Source organism: Pyricularia grisea (genome assembly GCF_004355905.1).
Source record: "Pyricularia grisea strain NI907 chromosome Unknown Pyricularia_grisea_NI907_Scaffold_1, whole genome shotgun sequence".
NCBI lineage: Eukaryota > Fungi > Ascomycota > Sordariomycetes > Magnaporthales > Pyriculariaceae > Pyricularia > Pyricularia grisea.
In genome coordinates, this window is record NW_022156716.1 from 1,558,627 (window position 1) to 1,578,582 (window position 19,956).

Genomic DNA, 19,956 nt, shown 5'->3' on the forward strand with positions numbered 1-19,956 from the left:
CTATGATCCACCTTTATTGCTACCTTGCTGCCGTCACTCCCGGGCCTTTGGATGAATATCAACGTGTGAACGTATAAGGAAGGGGTTTGTGAGTTTGGTTGCGATGATATCAATTGCTTTTTTTTTCTTTTTCCTTTTTTTCTTTATTGCGAAAAACAGTAGTACCTCGATTATCATTCATATGCGCGGCCCTTCTAACAAGAGCATATTGATCTTTTCTTTAAACTGGACCGGACTAGTCGAAGCAGGGAACATGCTGCCACTAGTGCCTCGCATGAGCCCTGTAAATCTGAACATTGCTGGGCATTTCCTGCTTGTAGAGACTTTTCACGACGTCTAGTGGACCACCTATCCCCTCCTCGGGATATGGTGTGCCGACAAGTTCTTCACAGGTGTCTCGCCGTGCGCCTCGGCATCCTGTCCAAGGAGGGACGACATGCGGGTTGAATTTTTGGTGTCTTGGGCTTTTTCTAGGCCTCCTGGCCGTTGCCGACTGGGCAAGGAATGCCACGTGTGGCTTGCTGGTAGCGCGTGGCTCTGCTAGCTAGCCTTCCGGCCGGGCCAATTACTGACCTCTGAGCTACACACTCCCCCTCCATTTCAATTGGTTCCTTATTTTTTTGCTCATCCGTCAAACCCCATAAATTTATTTTGGTCTCGGAGGGAGGAGCAACCTTTGTATGGTATTAGAACTATTGTAGTCTAGGTAGAGCTTTGCACTGCCGACAGAGCTATCCGGATACGCTACAGCGTCGGGCAGGCCTCAATTTACCGGTAGCGATTCATATCTACCTACCACATAATCAGCCTCATCCGCACAGGGAGTAGTCCAGGCCAGGTACAATATACACTGCCCTTTTTTCTTGGCATCGCCCTAACTATCCACATTATCCGCCCCATGCATCTATCTGCCTATGTGTTCGCCTGACAACACCTGGCAAACTGGCAACCCGATTTGGTGACAAATTGAATTGCTTTGTTCTTTTGTGGCCGAAACGGGCTCTGGACGTTGACGTATCAGCTGTTATTATCCCATTCAGCTCCCCGGATTTTCGTCTCTTTGAAATCCAAAGGCAACAAACAACATGTCATTTCGTTTTGTTTACTACCTTACCTACCTACTATTACATACTATTGCCGGTACTGTATGTACAGTAATACCACCGTACATACATAAGGTACTTCTTGTTGGTTAATTACTGGTCCGATCATCCAATGATCAACCAAGTATTGCGTGGAAGGTGAGTGCTCTGTTGACTGCCAGTCGTCGCCATCGCCAGATCGGGCTTAGCGTCGTCAATTAAACCCCCTGCTCCAAAACCTTAGTCCGTGGGGTGATTGCGCGTCCGCCCTGAGCCAAGACGAAGCACGCAAAAGCTAGCTGGGCTCAGCACACCTACCGTTACTTGTACTAGCAACGTACTGTTACTATTTTTTGCCACCACCACGTTGTTAAATCAGTCGTTCATCCCCCTTCTTGTCCACGAGGCTTTCAAGGTACGGTTTGAATTTTGACTCGTGCCTCGACTCCCAACAGGCGGTATGATTAATGTCTTACCCTGTTGATTTCCTCTGTTCCCTGTTCTGCCCAATTTTATCCTTCATTCGGTTATCGGTGCCAACCGTTCTAGATCGCTCACAGCTCAAACTATCGTGTTTACTGGGTACTTACCTACCTACCTACCTACATACGTAATATGCACCTCGCCGCTCTCTTTTGGCTTCATAAACTTAGAGGTTAATACTCCGTATATCTACGTCGTAGTTGAGAATGAACATCCAGGTTCCAAAAAGAACTTATACTCGTGGAACTTTGTTCATTGTGGACCCCCCCTTCCCTACATATTGCTCCTGACAGATGCGAAGCTAGTCTGTGACTTGGGTTTTTATGTTTTTTTGGTTTATATACCTTAATTTCCTTTATCACAAACACAAAAATACAAAGTCAGACCCATCAGCCTCGTGTGTAGCACAGCTTGTTACGGAACAGGCATCAAGGGTTGGACGTTGAGGGCTCAGTAAACACTGAACATTCAGGGCTATTTCATTTTGCTCTCCACCCATAACAGCGTATCCTTTCCTATCCACGGCTCGTTCCGTTCGGCACACGGATACTCATTTACTTGTTTTTTTGTTCTTATTCTCTCTTTCCTTCTCTTTTTCCCTCATGGCGGCCGGGATGTGGGAGCCGAACTTGCAGCATTTCGGTCCGGGACAACTTCGGTGTGGAAAAAAAATAGGTAGAATGATCTGCAGTACCACCCTTCAACCCTGATATGCCAAAAACTAAACAAAAAAAATATAATCGGCGTGGCCAGCAGGTTTTTATTGGGGGCCCAAACGTGAAAAAGACTTCTGCTTCCTACTTCGTCTCCATCCGACTACGTACTATGAATACTGCCTGATGCTCCTTTTCTTGTTTTGGCAGAGCTTGAATTTACTTTACTTCGTGCAAAGTTGCGCTAGTCCCTCCCCACAGTCTCTTCTCATCTCCTTGCTCCATCAAAATGTACTCCATTACTCTTGGACGGACGATGATGTTGGACAGGCGTCCTTCAACATTTTCCCAGGTGCAAAGTATAATCCTACTTTGAATTGTAACTAAACCTTTACTGGCGTGTGGCAGTGGGTGTCGTTACGTACTTGGTACGAGCAAGAAAGAGAAGATAGACAGAGAGACGCAATACATGAGATGCCTAAAATGAAATGTACCTTGGGCCCGGGCGCGGCTGTACGCGCGTCCCTTTGACTTGGGTTTTCTTTGGCCTCAGGTCCGGCCGCAAAGTTTGATCTGATGTAGATAAGCCACTACTGCTCCCATGACTCGGATGGCGTATAGAACAAGACTGGTTTCTTCTTCTTCTTTCTTTTAATAAAAGATTAATGTCCGCGTTTAGTTTTTGGGTTATTTTGCTCTGTTTGCTTCTTTTTACATGGGTATGCGTAAGACGTATGGAAACGGTTTCTTCCGGTCAAAGCATCTGCAGTGGACATTTTTTTTTGTCACGAGGTCAATTTACTTTGAGGCTAGAACTAGATGATAAATGTCGTATCGAGATCTTTATGATAAAGCTTGGGCTTTGAATGCGACAAAGGACGAGTTTAAGCCAGGAAGGTTTATCAAAATACACCTCGACTTCAACTGCATTGACACCAACACAATCTTTCATGACAACCAGGCACTAACCCATCGTGCGGGTCAAATATAAAAATAGCAGAAGATTTATACTCGTTTATTTTCTGGGGTAACCAGCGCAAAAAAAAAAAAGGGAGGAATATGAAACAAGGTTTATAATCATTAGGCTTCGAGATATAGACATCCCTGAATATAGCCCAGAGTAGAACACAGGAAGAAACTAGTCTTTTCATAGTAGCCTTAGACTATAAAAAAAAAACAAGAAAAAAAAAACATGACCACGCCAACGTTCTTTTACGGGTAATCTCGTGCAGCCCTGTCGCCTCTCTCGTCATCCACATATCTCGCCGGCAGGCTTTCCCAAAGAGGTCTCTCTACCAGCACTACCTCGATCTGTCCCTGATCCTGTTCGCCAGTGGGCTTCAACGGTACGGCGCCGAGTATTGGCCGGTATTTGTACGTATGCCACCATCCCGCACTGGCGGACTTAGTCTTCCCGGCCTCGTCGTCATCGTCCTCTTCTGCCGCACGCAGGCTTTGCAGTTCGCCACCGTCAGACTCGTCATCGTCGTCGTCAGGCTGCCGTCTGCCGTTGGAGGCATCTTCCAACTCAAGGTCAACCCATTCGCCGGTGGCCCCGGTTGTTTTCTGGATTTTGACCGAGTCCAGCGCACCGATTCCCATCCTGTTACCAGCGCCGCTGAAGTGTGCATCTCGCTTCCTCTTGGTGCCCGGCTTGAGGTCCTGAGACCCGCCAGCCTGTGGCTTTGAAAGGTCGTGCGTCATGTCCAACATGAAGAGCGAAGACGCACCGTACAGCCATATCCGTGATCCTTGCCACAGCGCACCCTTGATGAGGTCCTTGTTGGCCCTGAAAGCCTCAGGCAGTTTGCCATAGGGGTGACGACGTGACCATGGCGTCAGCGTCCCGATACTGGGATGAAAAACGAAGACCCATGACGCCGTCGTTACTGCCAGCAACTCGTAGTCGCTATCAGGACTGTTTGGCACCGTGTTCGAAAACGAGAGAACGGTTACGGCGCTGGGCAGCTTTGGGATAAGGGCGCCCTTGGGGTTACGAATCCATGCTCCTACGCTGGTTGTAGCAGTCTCTTCGTCATCGTCGGAGTCGTCGGATGAAGAAGACGCGTCATCTTGATTGCTTTTTGTCTTTTCACCATCCCCTTTGAGAATCCAGGTGTCGATGAAGCCTGACAGGTCGGCCGTAGCAAGCAACTTGCTATCAGGGGCAAACGCTGCGTGTGTGATTTGCCTTGGGTAGCCACCCAGGCCGAAGTGCAAACTGTGACTGATGGATTCTCGCTTGAATCTTCTTAATTTTTGGGGTTTCGAGGTAGCAATCAGTTGTAGTTGGTTCCCGGAACCTTCAATGTCAACCCGAAGCAGAGAAACCTCGCTACCCTCCCGAACTAGGCACATCCACTTTCCATCAGGGGAGACTTGGACGAGAGAGGCACCCAGATTGGCAATAGCCTCAGGCAAGACCACGCGGGTAACTGTGAGCTCCTCCTTCTCTTCGTTGGAGCCCTGCTTCTCGACTGACAGTCGGAACAACTTGATTTCGGCGACTGTCGATACGGCCAAAAGAGCACCGTCTTCGCTGATGGCTGCCGACACTATGTCCGAAGAGCCCTTGACGAGCATTCTTTTCAGGGTCCTTGGGGGCTTGACTCCGTCACTATCAAGGTCTCCAGCCGAATCCGCAGATCGTTCTGGGACCTTCCAAACGTGTATCTCCCGACCCCACCAGCTGAGAGCAAGTCTTGCCTTTGGAGCGCTGACGAGTGGGGTGGACTGTGGTAGATGTGATAGTTGTCTGTGGTTCTCCAGGCCTGCTTCTCTCAGAGGAATGACGATTGGGCTCGCATCGGATCCTGATTTGACTGTTAGCTACGGTTCATGGCATTGTTGATGTAGATAATTCGAGAGTGACCGCAGATTGTAACTTACCTCCAGATACTATTACGCTCATACCCCGTCCTTCAAAGGCAGCGAGAGCCTTGACATCGTGCGAATGGTATCTTCGGTGGAAGACCTTTGACCAACGGGTCGAGTTGTGTCCTCCTAGGCGCTTGTAGAGAATAGTTTTCCTGTCCATACCTCCGCTGAAGATTGCCGAGCCATCCGCACTAACAGCAAGGCTGAGCACATCTTGGCTATGGCTCTGGATGCGCTGAGCCTGAGTGTATGTCTTGCCGTCCCAGATGCACACCTGACCAGTTGAATCTCCAGAGACGATGTCTCCATTCGCCAAAACCTTGACGCACCAAACGATGACGTCCTTAGCACCGCCGATGAGATCGCGACCAAGCGTCATCTTCCGGATTTCGGATCCATTGCGCGTGTTGAAGATGCGAATGCTGCCATCGGAGCAGCCGACCACCACGACATGGCGCGACTGAAAGGCAATGCTGACGAAGTGCACCTTTTTGAGAGGATTCTTGACCAGAACTCTCTGCAGACGCAGCTCATCATCTTCGATCGAGTATAGCACTAAGCACCCGTCACCAGTACCCGCCACCAACCGAGAGGAGCTCTGCCCCTCGGGCGCAGGCTGCAGGCCCAGGCACCATATATCTCCGTGCTGGCCACTCGCGTGCGCTTTCGGGCGCGCCTTGGCGAGATCCCACTCGGTGATCGTGGCGCCGCCGCCGATACTGAAAAGCCTAGACTTGCCAAACGCGACTCCGCCCTCGGCGAGCGGGACGTCGGGCTCGGTGGCCCAGACAAGGGCGTCCGTCTTGCGACCGACGCCGCCGTGGACGATAGTCTCTTGGTGCCAGACGCCGTCTAGTGGATTCCATATCTCTATATCGCCATTTTCGCGACCCACTGCCAGGCGGACTGGGATCGACTTTTGAGACTTCTCGCCGGGGCCGATGTAAGGTCTGTTGAAGGCGAGGGTGTTTATTGCGGAGGTCGGGTACGGCACGAAGCGGCAGCGGTGGATATCCATGGTGCCGGTAGAGGCAAGCGAGAGGAATTGGAAAGGATGCCAGCGACTGCCGACAGTGTCCTACGTTTTGTGGCTAACCAGAGCAGCAATCAACTTGTCGGCATCGGCATCGGCGTCGACGTCAACTCTAAGCCCCGAACGGCGGCAGCTTCAATGCGGTCTTCCAATTTTTTTTTTCTGCAGTCATTATCGATAAAGCACAACGGCCCCGCATAGCGCAAATCCCCACACTTTGATCAACCCCACAGTTCAACCGCCCATATCCCCACTTTCAACCTACCCTGCATTTCGAAGGAGTAACTCAAACTCACCTTACCCTGTACTCGGGAAAGATCTGACTGAATTGACATCACATCAATATTCCATCACCAGGACGACGAGGACGACGAGGGGAAGGCCTTGACTACTTGAGGAGAAGAAATGTTATATTACCTCCGCGGACTAGAAACAGCGGCTGGACATGCCGAGGAACCAATCCCGGAATGCGACAACAAAAGGGCCGCTCGCCATAAACCGAAAGTAGCATAAAGTACATCATGATCACCTAATTACTACAGACGGCACATTCAATGGTCTCATGCGAGATCCCAAACTTCAATATCCTTGGCTACAGAGAAAGTCGTTGACGTAACTTGAACAGGCTCGCGTAGCAAGCACCAATTGCCGATCAATGAAGACTCTTTTCTTGGTAGCATCAGTGAGAAAGTTCCGAAAACAAGTCTGCGTGGCGTCCTCGTACCCGACCAGGGAATGTTTCCTAGTCCCGCAGCTGGGAAAAGAGTTTTTCATGCCTGAATCTCGTTGCTGTAGATGCGGCATCTACCCTGAGTCGAACCGCCCCCCACTCCCTCCTCCCCCGAAAGCCGAGTGTCGGCGGGATCCGGTGTCGGTCGCCCGGCCGACAAAGCCTTCTCGGTGCTTTCACAGCCCTTTTACAACTTGTACTTTTCCGCCGTCGCAACAAAAGCCCCGTAGATCCATTGTCCAACGTACAGTGCAGTGTAGTTGCAGGTGCTGAAAATGCCTCTTTTTCTATTTTTCTTCTTTGCCCCATGGAACCCCGTCGTGAGAGTCATTTTTTTTTCACCTTCACCGCCGTCGGTCTAAGCGAGGATGTCTTGGTTTGTACAAGAAGTAAAAAAAAAAAAAAATCTACCGCTACGTGTCACACGACATATACAGCTTAATATCTAGACTAGGTGAGAAAAAAACGCAAGGAGGTGGAGTTTTGCCCGGCATCTATGTATGAAAGAAGACCCAACTCTGGATCCAATGGAGGAGGTATGAAAAATTTCAGACAGTACGTGAAAATTTCTCGTAGTGCTTGAATGTAGCATTCTTTCTTCTTCTTCGGACGCCAAGCTCTGTGGATCGACCCCATATTGTAGGAGGACGGTATGAAAAAAAAAAAAGACGGTAGTAAAAAAAAAAAAAAAAAAAAAAAAAGGCTACAGTACCATACCATAACCGATAAATCTCGGACCACGATGCTACATCAAAATTCATCACACACTACTGCACAGCGGCCATACACCGGTAGTTCACTGACGACGGGATTTCCCTGACAGACAAGATGCAATTGACTGACTTGACGTTCGACATTCGTAAGTCGGACAGCCGGAGAAGCGACGGCGTGCATCATATTGCCAAGTATTTGAGCATTCTCGGGCATCATTGGCCAATTGGGGTGTGTGTATTAACTTGAGACCGACAAGCTCCTGAGAAGGGTGGCACATGCATGGCGTAAAGTGGTGTGGTCTTTTTGTTTCTCCCTCTCTCCTACGGAATTTATTCGTATTTTATTCCCTAACTGGGTGAACGTGATGCGCGATCTTTCGCGCCAAAAAGAAAAGGTTGCAAAAGATCCAGTCAAGTCATGATTGTAACAACAATACAACAAGACCCTTGCTTTGCCCCTTACTAGTGCTAGACTAGGCACTTTGCAACAAAGTTTTAACTCAAGTCCGTCACAGCAACGCGTAAGCCAGGGGTCTGAAGCGCGATTTCAATTAAACTCGCACCATACACGCGTAAAGTGCCTGAGCGCATTGGGGGGCCAAGCACCACTTTTCAATGTCAACGCATCACCATTACAATCCAACCAACTGCATAAAACCGGACACCGTTTTGTCTGAGCAAGGTAGGAAACATTGGAAGTCACATGGGGTAAGTCTCAAACCACTGCAATCATCATCAGACAAGAGGAATCCAGAAAATAAATATCTTTGGTAGCAATACCACGGTATATCTTTTCTTGTCCAAGTAAGATGAAGAGAGAGAGAGAGAGAGAGACAAAGCACCCATGTGAAAACACTTACAAACTGTTACCAAAATAGGCCAAGCCTCATTCTCACTTGTTTAAACTGGTCCCGGTTTCTGTCGAAAACATTGTCTTTCCATGGGGCTGTACCGTACAAAAATTCCCCTGTTCCCCAGCCAATCTTTTTTTGGCTCGTCGGTGACGACGGCGGCGGCGGACCTAGACCAGGCACTGCCCCTGGTTAGCCAGCTGTAAACTTTTTACAGCTACGGAAGGAGAACCGGGGGTCTTGATGACCGCTACTCTAATGTAGTATTACTGTAAAAGTCTTCCTGGATAATAGTCTGTCAAATATATCCCGGCTCCGTTATCCGTCAGTTCGTGGCATTAGTGGACACTTTCTGAAAAGTTCTGACTTTTATACTTTGCACGGCTTGACGCGCTTGTTCGCTGTTCCTTTTTTTCTGTAATAAATTCTCTTAGGAAAAATATTCAAGCTCAAAATTACCCCTGGGAACATTGACGCGCCATGCTCTGGGTGGACCTCTTAATGTGCAAAATTGGATCTACCTTGCTACCCAGCCAGCGGGCGTCATAACAGGGGTTCTGAATGGATGATTAGAGTGAGAGAAAAAAAAAAGTGTGATGCCGAGCCGGAGGAAATCATTGAAATTTCTCTAGTTCTCACTATACTACCACAGTAAGGACGCAACTGCAGGGCAACACAAGCCAGTACCACTCTGACATATACAACTTAGAAGACACCGTGGTGATATATAATAAAAGAAAAGGCAGCTTAAAGCAAAAAAAATTGCTGCTGCTTCGAAACTTCAGCCTTGGTTCCTTGTGGTTACCCCTTGTCCCGCAAATGCATTTCGTGTTTAATTAGTTTTATTTCTTCTTTGCTCGTTGCGCGTCACGGCAGTCCGGTAACCCCAAGTCAGACGACAGTCATACATGTCATGTCAGTTCGTTGATTGCTTACTACGTGCAGGCAAGTTCCTCGTCCAAATCGCAAGGTTTTTTTTTTCCCCCGCGAGAAAGTCCGTCGAGTAAGGGCGTCCGAGCTAAAAAGCTCTAAGCTCCTCACTGTGCGCTCCAGAGCGCGCGCGCCATGCGCGAAACTGAAGAGTAAGAGTGCGGAAAATTTAAGACGCGATGTCACGAAACGAAACGGCGGGTCGATGGGGGGCGAAAACCTTTTTTGTCGAGGCCTCTTTTTTGTTTTGCTCTCACTCCCTCTGTTACATACGTGCATGTATTCCTTCCCGTGTCGATGGGTCGTCATGTGGAGGTGTCCTGCTTTAGGCGCTACGTAATAAGTTGACTTTTGGTAACTGATGCAGGTATAAAAAAAAAAAAACTCCAGCTAATTAGCGTGGCGGGGTGAGAGGGCGGAGGCGGCGTTGCACACCGTCAAATGTATCAGGGACCAGGCGTGCGTGCGTTCGTGCCCAAGCTGCTGCAGGGAAAGCAAAATGGCTAAATCGTCTAACCAAGTTCTACTCCGTGTGCTTGCTATTGCTAGCCTTGATTTTAGCATAGATTCAACATCCATGTTTCGATTTTATGCCCAGGGATGAATGAGGCCCAAGTTGCCAGCAAATGGATGGCTTCAATGGAGTCATCGTAGGATCCGAGAGATCGTCTGAATCTTCAAAAATAGATCTCAATCAGTGTTCCATGGCTTAGTGCGCTTTGATGCCTTAGGTTAGAAGCTTTGCTCTTAAACATATTTTGATGGCGAAACGGCCGGCGCCGCTCGATTAAACACGGCCGTCCCGTTGAGTCTTTGCGGTACTATGGTTAGGTCCGGGCTCTCCGCAAAGTTATCAAGTTTCACTTCAAAGGCACGTGAACTGATTGATTGACTGATTGATTGATTGACGGGACTCAGATGCAGATGTCCAGAGTCCAATTCCGCCGGAGAAAAGAGTCAAACTCCACTTGAGCTTTGGATCGGTTTCTTCGGAGCAGGAACAATCCTGATATGGTCTAACAACATCGACGCACTGCGCATATAGGTACCTAGGTAATTCCTTGGGTTTGTTCGCGACCTAGTTCATTTTAGCCCAAACTACCTACCTTACCTAGATAGTTCACCGGGTGGGATAATTCCTGTCTTACAGACCCTTTCCCAGCCCTGCTGCAAGACAAAAACAGGTTGTTTGTTGTGCCTAAAATATCCGGCCGGTCGGGTCTTCGGATCTGGCCCTTTCTGGTTTTCCCTCGCATCGCGTGTGCTCCGGCCAGATCGCGCCGAACGAGGATGCATTCCCCGGGCTCACTGGATGTTACGGCATTTCATTTCATGGTTGTCAATGCAAGGCCGGTCGCTGCAGCTGCGGGGGCGGCTCAGTCAAAAGCCCATACTTACTGGATCGCTTACACCACGTAGTAATGATGTTGCGGTCTGTCTACCTGCCAGGGCAATGCACGATCCGTTCCATGCTTTTGCTGGTTCTTTAGGCTTGGATATCCTGAATTTGTTTGGAACTTTAACGGCGGCCGTCGTATCTGTTGGCTTGTAATGGGTACATGATTCAATGTACCTTTCCTAAGGTAAGTACCTTAGCATTACAGTAAGGTAAGATAACTAAGGTAGGTAGGTAAGGTAGGCAACCTGTAGACGGGACTTACTTGAACTTGTTTGTACCTTATCTGAATAAGGTAGGTAGGTGGCTTCCCCCCCCCCTTCCCCTTCCGTCGTTGGTGTCACGCCAATCTCGATTCGAGAAGCGGGGACCCACGCTTTTTATGTGGTAGGCCCTGTTCAGTCTCCTGGTTTCTGAAGCTTAGCCTTGGCGCCGACTCTACCTTTCAATGGCTGGAGGCCCCTCTTTCCAACTCCTGAAAATCAGCTGGGCCGGAACCAGCTATCATCATCGCAGGCTGACAGATAAGTGATGACACGCAGCAGAAATCCATCGCAGAATCGGGGTACTATTGGAGCCTTTTCTAGGCATTGCCAATTCTGTCTTGTCCTCATTCACCAGCCAGCCATTTTTTTTTTTTTCTCTTTTTTTTTTTTTTTTATTCCTTNGGGGGGGGGGGGGGGGGGGGGGGCAGTATGCCGCTGCCATGGAGCACGAAAATAGGCACCAAGGCTGGAAAGGCTTGCATGTTCGCGTCATCAGCCATCCGTTGGCCCCAGGTGGTCTCGCCGGGCCCCAAAAACATTTCCCCCCATGATTGCATTTGTTTTTTTATGCCTTACCCCTCGAAAATCGAAAGGATTTGCAGCTAGACTAATCAATGGATGCGGGTGGCCGCTCGGAGCTTGTTCCTCGTCGGTCATATCACGCATTACCGCCAACCAGCCAGCCTTGTCCCGCTTGGTTTTTGCTGACAATGTACAACTTGGCGACTTACTACAATGCGGAGTGCTACCCAGAGTGTGGAAGCCCAGGTTGGTGCCTTGCTGAGGGGTGGCATTGGCTCGGCTCCCTTTTCCATCTCGGTCCCTATCCATTGGCTGCTTTGCTTAAAATGGCGCAACGATGATTGAAGAGAAATGCATATAATGATTATGGACCTATCGTATGCATTGCTCGGATGGCCATAACTAATCTGGACATCTGATTAAGCATGAATTGTGATTTTCGAGTAATAAATAATACTTTTGTTGTGCATTGCGGAAATAATAAAAAATATGCGAGATGGACTTTCATGGAGCGGAGTCGCCGACTCCCAGTGTAAAGCGCTCAGCACATATACATCCTTGCCCTTGAGAGCTTTCACTGTGGCACAGCAAATGTGCCCCTTTACTACGGAGTGTCTTGTTGGTCTGATCTACATACTGTACCGAAGTACTCCAATGCAGTTAGTTGTCTACCATGACCTCGTTGGATCCTAGCACAGGAGTTAAAGAGAATACATTAGCAAACCATCTCATCTTTTTTTTCGTCTTTCTAAAACGCTCGCGGTGGAGGGATGGCGTGTGTGCACTCTATCACAGTAGCACACCCCCCTGGTAGGGCTATTTGGAGGCTGCAGATCAAAGAAGCGCCATGGAACGCGTGAGATCTGAGGGCCCCGATGCGACTACACGTCTGCCAGCGTGGCATACATACATACACACATTACATACTACCCCAGCATCGCGTGCTTTGGTGTTTACATTCATTCATTTGTCAGTTTTGGTGGCCGTGTGAAGAAATGATTCTCTCGGCAATTATTTGTTGCCATTTTTTTTTTTCAAAGGTGTCATTATGATTATGTGTTGACGACAAATAAGCTCACTGCATGAAATATCGCGAAAGCAACAAAATTCAAGGAAATAAAAAAGGGACCGGGATTCAAAGGCCGCAAGGAAGCCAGCCAGTATGCAGGATTGTGATTGTTACTCCGTTATATTACATCCAGGTGAACTCCACGAGGGAAAAAGGGAGACAAAAAAAGTAATAACCGAGCAGCCCATGCACGGCACGGAAGACCCCTTAAAAGGCGGTCGGGAACCATGGAAGTTTAATGCGAAACCCAGATGTGCGGGTTTTGGACCACTTCGCGATCTTGTCGTGACAATCGAAAAGAGGCTTGCTTTCCGGGATTTTTTTATTTTCATTTTATCTTTTTTTTTTTTTTGTCATTTTCCCACCCTCTCGTGCGTACTGTATGGGATGGTATTGCTCAAAGGCGTGTTATTGCACGACATACCAAAACGCGACAAGCACAAAAAGTAACCCCAAAAGGCTGAACCCGTCCCCAGAGGCGCGCCGGGAGCCAATCATAAACTGCCAAATCGGCTATTTATCCTTCAAACCCGCTGGGCCATCGCGGGTGGTTGTGAGCCACTCTCCAAACGCCAAAAAAAAGGGCTTGAGATATATTTGATCAATGTCGGCCAGTGATGCCAGACCATTGCATAAATACAATGCAAACGACTACGTACCAGTAACTTACTTACTATAACTATCCTCGCAGTAAAATTACACTTCAAGTGCGTCTATGCGAATGTCGTCAATGTTTTCTGTTCACTGTAAGGGTTCACTTGGAGGAAAAGTGAAGCGATTTACGAGGCTGACCCCAGTTACACGCCCAGGCAATTTAAACCACCTATTTCGATCAGTAGAATAGCAAAGTAGCAATATCACTGTACTGTACCTGCTGTGGTACTTTACAGTAGCAATTACCACTGCATACTCTATTTCTACGTAACTTACGTAGTACCGCCACCTAGTTGCCCAGGCACCTAGTTACAGTATATTTGTTGAAGGATATTATATTATATTAGGGGGGACGACAAAACGGATGTCAAAGCCATGCGCCCATCCCTGCCGAAAATCCGTACATAGAAGCTGAGTTTTCAGGACTGTGGGCTACGATCTGCGCGCAAATTCAAAGTGCAGCGGCTTCAAGATGATGTCTTGTGTTCCGCCGCCTCGTCGCAAATTGCCGTGCTATCCTATAAACATTTTCGCTTGGGGATCACGGCTTCCTTGCAGAAATTCATACAGCGATGGTTAGCGTACCGTAATTCGTGGCTGGTTCTTTTATCTCTGCTCAAGGCTTTTTTTCGGTATGCTGTAGCATTGAACTAGTCGTAGGTAAAGCTACAACAGGTGCATACTATGACCGTGTGCTTGATTTTTTTTTCTCTCTACTGCGTATTACCTGCGTTGCTGCTGTGACCCCTGGCCTGGTCGCGCGCGTGTGGCCCCACAAGCAAATGGCTACTACTACTACCTAAAGCCGGTTTCCTAACTTCGTTACAATGGGCCTTTTGACAGAGCTTACTGCCTCACGGGTCGATGCGTAGGCAATTCTCTCGATTGCTGCCACAGGCGTGCCGAGGCGTCAAGACCTGTTTTTCTTTACGCTCCCGAAAATTGATTAAGCCGCACAGTTGGTAAAAAAAAAAAAAAAAAAAAAAAAAACCACCGCTTGGCCCGTACTCCGGCGGCTAGGGGCGTGTGAAGTCGTTAATTGTTTGTTCTTGTTTCCTGCCAATCACTACTTTTTGTTTCGCAGCCGGAACAAACCATCTTTTTTGTCTTCCTCTCTGCCGGGGCTTCCATGTGTACTCAGTACTAGGACGGCCCAGGTCCGGTGCTTGTCACTCATTTCGCCATAGTGGCAGCGGTGGAAAGTCGTTGTGCGTGATAGGATGGGGAACGTCAAGGGTAGACGTGGGAGCTTTCTTTCCTGTTATGGGAAGAAGAAGCCGAAGCTACTCTATGACCGCGTTGTGGCCTTACTAGGGATGTAGGGATTAAAAAAAAAATATGGACGAAATAAAATAAAAAAGGAAAATAAATAAAATAGTAATAACAGAATAATAAAGATAATAATAATAATAATAAACGCGTTGGTTTGCTGCTCCATTGTGTCCATCTTTCACTACTGGGCAAAGGAACAATTGAACCTATCAAAGCCAATGTAATGCCAGCGGGGACCCCCCTCTCTCACAACACGTCTTTCCCACCAGTCATTGGCCTAAGGTGGTGCTGGGGGTGCAGGCGGGCTGGACTGGCTGGCTCTCCCAGAAAATCAGCTCGTGACGGGTGGAAAGAACATAGTAATAGTGGTGGTGGATGCAAGGTTGATTGCGGGGCCTACGAGTCTGCGCACTGTCCCCGGTGGAGCACGAGTCGCGCCAGTGTACAGTTTTTGTAACGACAAGGTGACGGGCAGGGAGCTAGCGGAAGCATTGCAGCACTTCGCAATCCCAGGCCCATCCCAGCTTAGCCATCGGCTTGGCCAAACTGATGGCACCCACCCGTCCTTCCTCGCCTGTCTGGCAAGCTGGGGGGCTTGTCTTAGCAGAGACCAGTTAAACCGGGGCCAATCTCATCCAGTCCCTTTTCCTCATCCCAGTTGTCCTCCAACTCCTTGCTCCTGATAACTTCCACAACCTCCTTTCCTTTTGCCCTTCTTCCTTTTTCTCTCCCCTCCGTCGTCGTCCTCTTCCTCCTCCGCCTCTCCCCCCTTCTCCTCAACCCGTATCCAGTCATTCCGAGTCGCCGCCAGCTCTTTTCAGACGGTCGCTTTACTAGTGCACTCGACACCCCTGGAGAAGAACCGAACGAACGGGAGGGAATAAGGAGGAGACTTTCGCTCGCTGGCTTGGCAGTAGCAAGTGCAAGACCAGAAACTAAGAAAAGAGACTCCGAACATATAGATATTGCCACCAAAGGATCGTTCCTCTATCTCTTGCGATTGAGGACCTTCTTTTGATATCTAATGTCAACTTTTTGTGTTTCACTTTTGTGAGTTTGCCGCTGCCAAAAAGGGAAGCAGAAATAAAATACCAAAAAAACGCCAACTGCCGGCGCCCTTCGCAACCCACCAACCAAACCCACACCAATTCATCCAACCTCCTTCAACAAAAAAAGGACGGTCGACAGCATTCCGAACTGGCATTCTTCGGTTTCGACAGCCAGGAATCTACCGATCATCTACTCTCAGTTTCATTCCTCGACAAACCTGTTCACCCCTTTCTCCGTCGCGGAGAGGATTTGCGGGTCCGTTCGACAAAGCATTTTTATTTTTTTTACCTGTGCCTAGCTGGTGCTGAGTGCAAGGTCGAAAAAGCTTCAAGGAGGAACCATCGAGGGGCTTTGAAGAAGCAAAACCCACCAATTCGCATCAGTTTCGCTTTGATTTAGGTCATTGTGAGGCTATTGCAAACTCTCTGAGCGTCGATTGAGGTACGGTATGGTGCATGCAGCTGCCGGTCTTTGTCTTTGTTCATCCATGCGTTCCTGCACTAGTCTAGCCCAACCACACACCCGACCGCCGTTGGAAACCTACTTCCATTTAACACTTTGCCTGTGCAACCATCCGTCAAACTCCATGCAGCCACAAGCAGGAACCAAACCATTCTTTTGCAAAGGGTTAAAATATCCAAAAAAGAAAAATCGCCCACTAACAAAAAATGTGTTATCTCTCCCTCTCCAGGTCCATGCCGGCAACCTCCATCCGCAATCTCGCTCATCAGTCGAAACCATTTCTGCGTGGGACACGTTAACTCGTAGCTCCCACCCTCAGGAATTGGTTCATCTCGTTCCGTCTCTTTGAGATCACCGTGGCGGTAAGGGATCTCCCGAATTTCTACGATCCCCAACCTATCTTCCTAGTCATCGAGACCTTCCATCTCGCCTCAACTCGCCTGTTGCCATAGGGCGTTCCTATCTGGGAACAGCTTCACTTCACCCTGGGGAATATCGTCAACGCGATCGTGGATTGTTGCTCGATTTGGCATCTTGAATGACTTTTCGGCTGCATCGCAATGCAATGCTGGCACAAGCAATAGAGACTAACGTCAAGACATGAACAGGAATTTATCCATCTCGGTCCCTTCTCATAAACTGGCCCTGATCCCGGCCACTCTCCTACTTAGTCTTCATTTCAGGTCTTCATTCTGGATTCTCGTTCTGTTTCCACCTGTCTCGGCGTCCAGCCACTGTCACTCTTTTACGTCAACCCTATGCAACACGCTCCTTTAATACTCTAATAATCGACTTCTTTACCCGAGGTCAACTAATCACAGCTCACTCGACGGCATTACAAAAGTCGATACTACAACTACCACGTTTTTATCAAAACGGCACTCTTTTACCGACATCAACGTCATCACACTCATTCGACTGGACAATATCTGGGACTACCCGCAAGCTTCGATCTCTTCTAGACTGAGTAACTCGGATTCGAGTTGCTCTTCAATCACCCAACCGCAATCATGGCTTATCACCACCACAGCAGGGCCGACGGCACCTTCTTTGTCGAGTCGGACGATACAGCTATGTCACGGATGAGTGCCAGGGAGGCTGCCAAGATTCTTGCAAGGAACAGGAGAGAGGTCATTGGGAATGAGCTTTCGCGGCTGGCCGGCGAAGAGTACCTGGAGGACATCATGCAACATATGAGACACATGGAGGTATGTCGCCAAAAATTCTGTCCTGCTTGCTGCTCGTATGTTCAAGTGCTTTTTGGTGGCTCGTTACTTACACATGGAAACAACAGGACGAGACCCTCCCAGATGCTAGCCTCATCGACATGCAAAGAGAGATCCAATGGTTCATGCGTCCCTACCTGATCGACTTCCTTGTCGAGGCCCATGCCGCCTTTCAACTGTTGCCCGAGACATTGTTCCTCACTGTGAACCTCTTGGACCGTTACTGCTCCAAGAGGGTCGTGTACAAGCAACACTACCAGCTTGTTGGATGCGCTGCTCTGCTGATCGCTGCCAAGTATGGCGACAAGAAGGACCGCGTTCCTCAGATCAATGAGCTCAACAACATGTGCTGCGGACTTTATGATGCTGGCATGTTCACCCAGATGGAGATGCATGTTCTCAACACTCTCGACTGGACCGTTGGTCACCCGACCGTCGACTTCTTCGCCCAGCTCATTGTCGCGGAGGAGAGAGACGACAAGGAGGTTGAGTACATGGCTGCCTACATCAGCGAGATCTCGCTGTACTACCGTGACTTCGTCTCGACTAAGCCATCCACCATGGCGAGAGCTTCGCTGGCCTTGGCAAGGGCTATCCTTGGCAGGCAAGAGGTCAACGATGGTGAATGGGACCACGATCAGAACGCTACCCTTGTGACGCTTTCACAACACGTTCACCAGCCGTCTGTCACCTTGTCCAGGAAGTACGCATCGACGCACTACCTGCAAGTGTCCAACAAGCTTTCGGATTTCCTGGCCCACCAGGCAGCCATTAACAGGGCCGCTGCGTTGCCCGAGAACCCACTCACCCCGACAACCAACGAGTCGATGGCTGCCAAAGCCAACATTTACAGCACTCCTCAGAAGGGTCTGGGCTCAGTCCCTGGCGTCGCCGATGGCTACCTTACCCCACCAATCACTCCCGACGGACAGTACGGAGCTCCGAACCCTCATGGTGTGCCTCCCCGGTGCCCAGTCACGCCCACACCGCAACATCAGCAGCAGCAGCAGCAACAACAACATCAACACCACCACCACCAACAACAACAACGCTACTACCCGAACTGCTATCAACAAACGCAACCACCGCAACAGCAGACCTCAAACCACGTCACGTATTTATAAGGACGCGGGTGCATCGAAGATGGAATAATGGTTGGTGGCCTGACGGCTAACTATCCAAAACATTTAATCCCTACGATACATCGAGCTACCTCTCCACAACTCACCAATAAATCATCTCTTTTAATCTATCTGGATACATCACAGATGGGTAATCTCGGTTGTCAAGAAAAAAGATTGCATACCCCCTTCATAAAGGCTTTTGTTGATATCACGGTACAAAATTTCACATCAGCGTCATGGCATCTAGCGTTTCGTTTTCCCTTAATTTCCTTTCTCGTCTGGTTTTTATCAATTCCGCTGTTCGATTCATGATAAAATTGTTGTTTTTTTTTTGTCCGCAGCTTTCGGATCTTTTTATGGCCGGCCACGTCTGCTGCCTATTTTATTTTCTTTCTTCTTATGATGCGGTGGAGAATTATAATACCCTCACCACTCATCTTACATTCTTCTCATTTGATCAATGACTTCATTTGGCCGGCAAAGAAGTTCAACCAACTTTTTCCTTTGCCATATCCAGCGGTGGTGGGCTCACAAAGTGAACAAACCCCCTGCACAAGTTTTCTTTATTGCGAATATCAAAATAGGAGGAGAAAGAACAAGAAAAAAAAAATTATTCCGAGGATCGGGGGGAAGCGAGGGAGTCTACCATCCTATCCTATCCTATCCATTTGACCGAAAGGACGCTCGAAAAGAGTGAGCAAAGTCCTAGAGGAGAGGGCAAGGTGGCAATGGGAGCGTGATTTGGGATTGGCATTAGAGTCGACTTTGGGATACCTGGAGCGGGATCGCAAGCGACAGTCGAAACCAAGCACAGCTCAAAAAGATAGCCTCTACAACCCGAAACCCTCTTGGAACTTGTCAGTCAACCAATGAGGCATATCAGATTTGTAAATAATTGGGACCACAACCATGCATCAAATATACAAACATTGCCTCAATTTTTCTGTCGTTTTCGCTACTTGGAGTGCTTATAAATTAATTATCTTAAACATCCGTCGCGTGGGTACTTTTTAGTCACAACGAGTTGGCTGCGGGAAGCCAAGTCAACAATCTGTTCGCATTGAGATAGATAGGTAAGGGTTCGCCTTGGCATTGTGCCCTTGGGTGGCATCTCTGGCCGTTTGCAATCAGTATTGCCTCCCACATATGCCACAACCCAGAAGCCAGTCTACTACATAGCCACATCAAAAATAAAACAAATCGTTATGATCAGCACTCCCTGCGACAGTGTATTGAAAAGAAAGGGGTCTTGGGATGGTGGCCAAAAGCCGGTTATGGCAGGAAAGAATGGACATCTGGTCGTCCCCGCCAAGCAAGGGATGAGTTATTAGAGCTTTCATTCCAGGCGAGAGCCGATACCCTGGCAAATCCCGAACATTTTTGAGTGCAATGGAATGAGATCTGAAGCGGTCGACATTGGATCCCATGCCGAAATTGGAAGTGCATTCCCACCTCCTGATCCGTTATTCTGTATTCGCCAGAAGGGATGGTTGGAGGGGAGAATGGAAGGAAGAACATAAACATATCGAGATGTGTGATGGACAATGAAGGCCGCCCTGTTGT

At 48.7% G+C, this 19,956-nt stretch overlaps 6 protein-coding genes across 6 annotated transcripts; 3 read left to right on the top strand and 3 right to left on the bottom strand.

The window, feature by feature from the left end:
* Positions 1–436: 436 nt before the first annotated feature.
* Positions 437–544, top strand: PgNI_00411 (uncharacterized protein; the record flags this gene model as incomplete). Its single annotated transcript, XM_031120492.1, has 1 exon — positions 437–544. One exon carries the CDS (start codon positions 437–439, stop codon positions 542–544), a length of 108 nt encoding a protein of 35 aa, XP_030988264.1.
* A 2,789-nt stretch (positions 545–3,333) lies between these two features.
* On the bottom strand, positions 3,334–6,199 carry PgNI_00412 (uncharacterized protein). Its single transcript, XM_031120493.1, has 2 exons — positions 5,108–6,199; positions 3,334–5,031 (listed from the first exon to the last, which is right to left on the bottom strand). The coding sequence occupies exons 1-2, from the start codon at positions 6,111–6,113 to the stop codon at positions 3,431–3,433; spliced, it is 2,607 nt and encodes an 868-aa protein (XP_030988265.1). The 5' UTR covers positions 6,114–6,199; the 3' UTR covers positions 3,334–3,430.
* Positions 6,200–7,654: 1,455 nt separating this feature from the next.
* PgNI_00413 (uncharacterized protein) lies at positions 7,655–7,849 on the bottom strand (the record flags this gene model as incomplete). The annotated part of the gene is made up of 1 exon (XM_031120494.1): positions 7,655–7,849. The coding sequence occupies one exon, from the start codon at positions 7,847–7,849 to the stop codon at positions 7,655–7,657; it is 195 nt and encodes a 64-aa protein (XP_030988266.1).
* Positions 7,850–7,946: 97 nt separating this feature from the next.
* PgNI_00414 (uncharacterized protein) lies at positions 7,947–8,607 on the top strand. The gene is made up of 2 exons (XM_031120495.1): positions 7,947–8,279; positions 8,450–8,607. The coding sequence occupies exons 1-2, from the start codon at positions 8,187–8,189 to the stop codon at positions 8,573–8,575; spliced, it is 219 nt and encodes a 72-aa protein (XP_030988260.1). The 5' UTR covers positions 7,947–8,186; the 3' UTR covers positions 8,576–8,607.
* A 2,623-nt stretch (positions 8,608–11,230) lies between these two features.
* PgNI_00415 (uncharacterized protein) lies at positions 11,231–13,103 on the bottom strand (the record flags this gene model as incomplete). The annotated part of the gene is made up of 3 exons (XM_031120496.1): positions 11,231–11,326; positions 11,591–11,732; positions 13,030–13,103. 3 exons carry the CDS (start codon positions 13,101–13,103, stop codon positions 11,231–11,233), a joined length of 312 nt encoding a protein of 103 aa, XP_030988261.1.
* Positions 13,104–15,050: 1,947 nt separating this feature from the next.
* Positions 15,051–18,393, top strand: PgNI_00417 (uncharacterized protein; the record flags this gene model as incomplete). The annotated part of the gene is made up of 4 exons (XM_031120497.1): positions 15,051–16,022; positions 16,273–16,405; positions 16,652–17,251; positions 17,338–18,393. Exons 3-4 carry the CDS (start codon positions 17,054–17,056, stop codon positions 18,391–18,393), a joined length of 1,254 nt encoding a protein of 417 aa, XP_030988262.1. The 5' UTR covers positions 15,051–16,022; positions 16,273–16,405; positions 16,652–17,053.
* Positions 18,394–19,956: the final 1,563 nt, after the last annotated feature.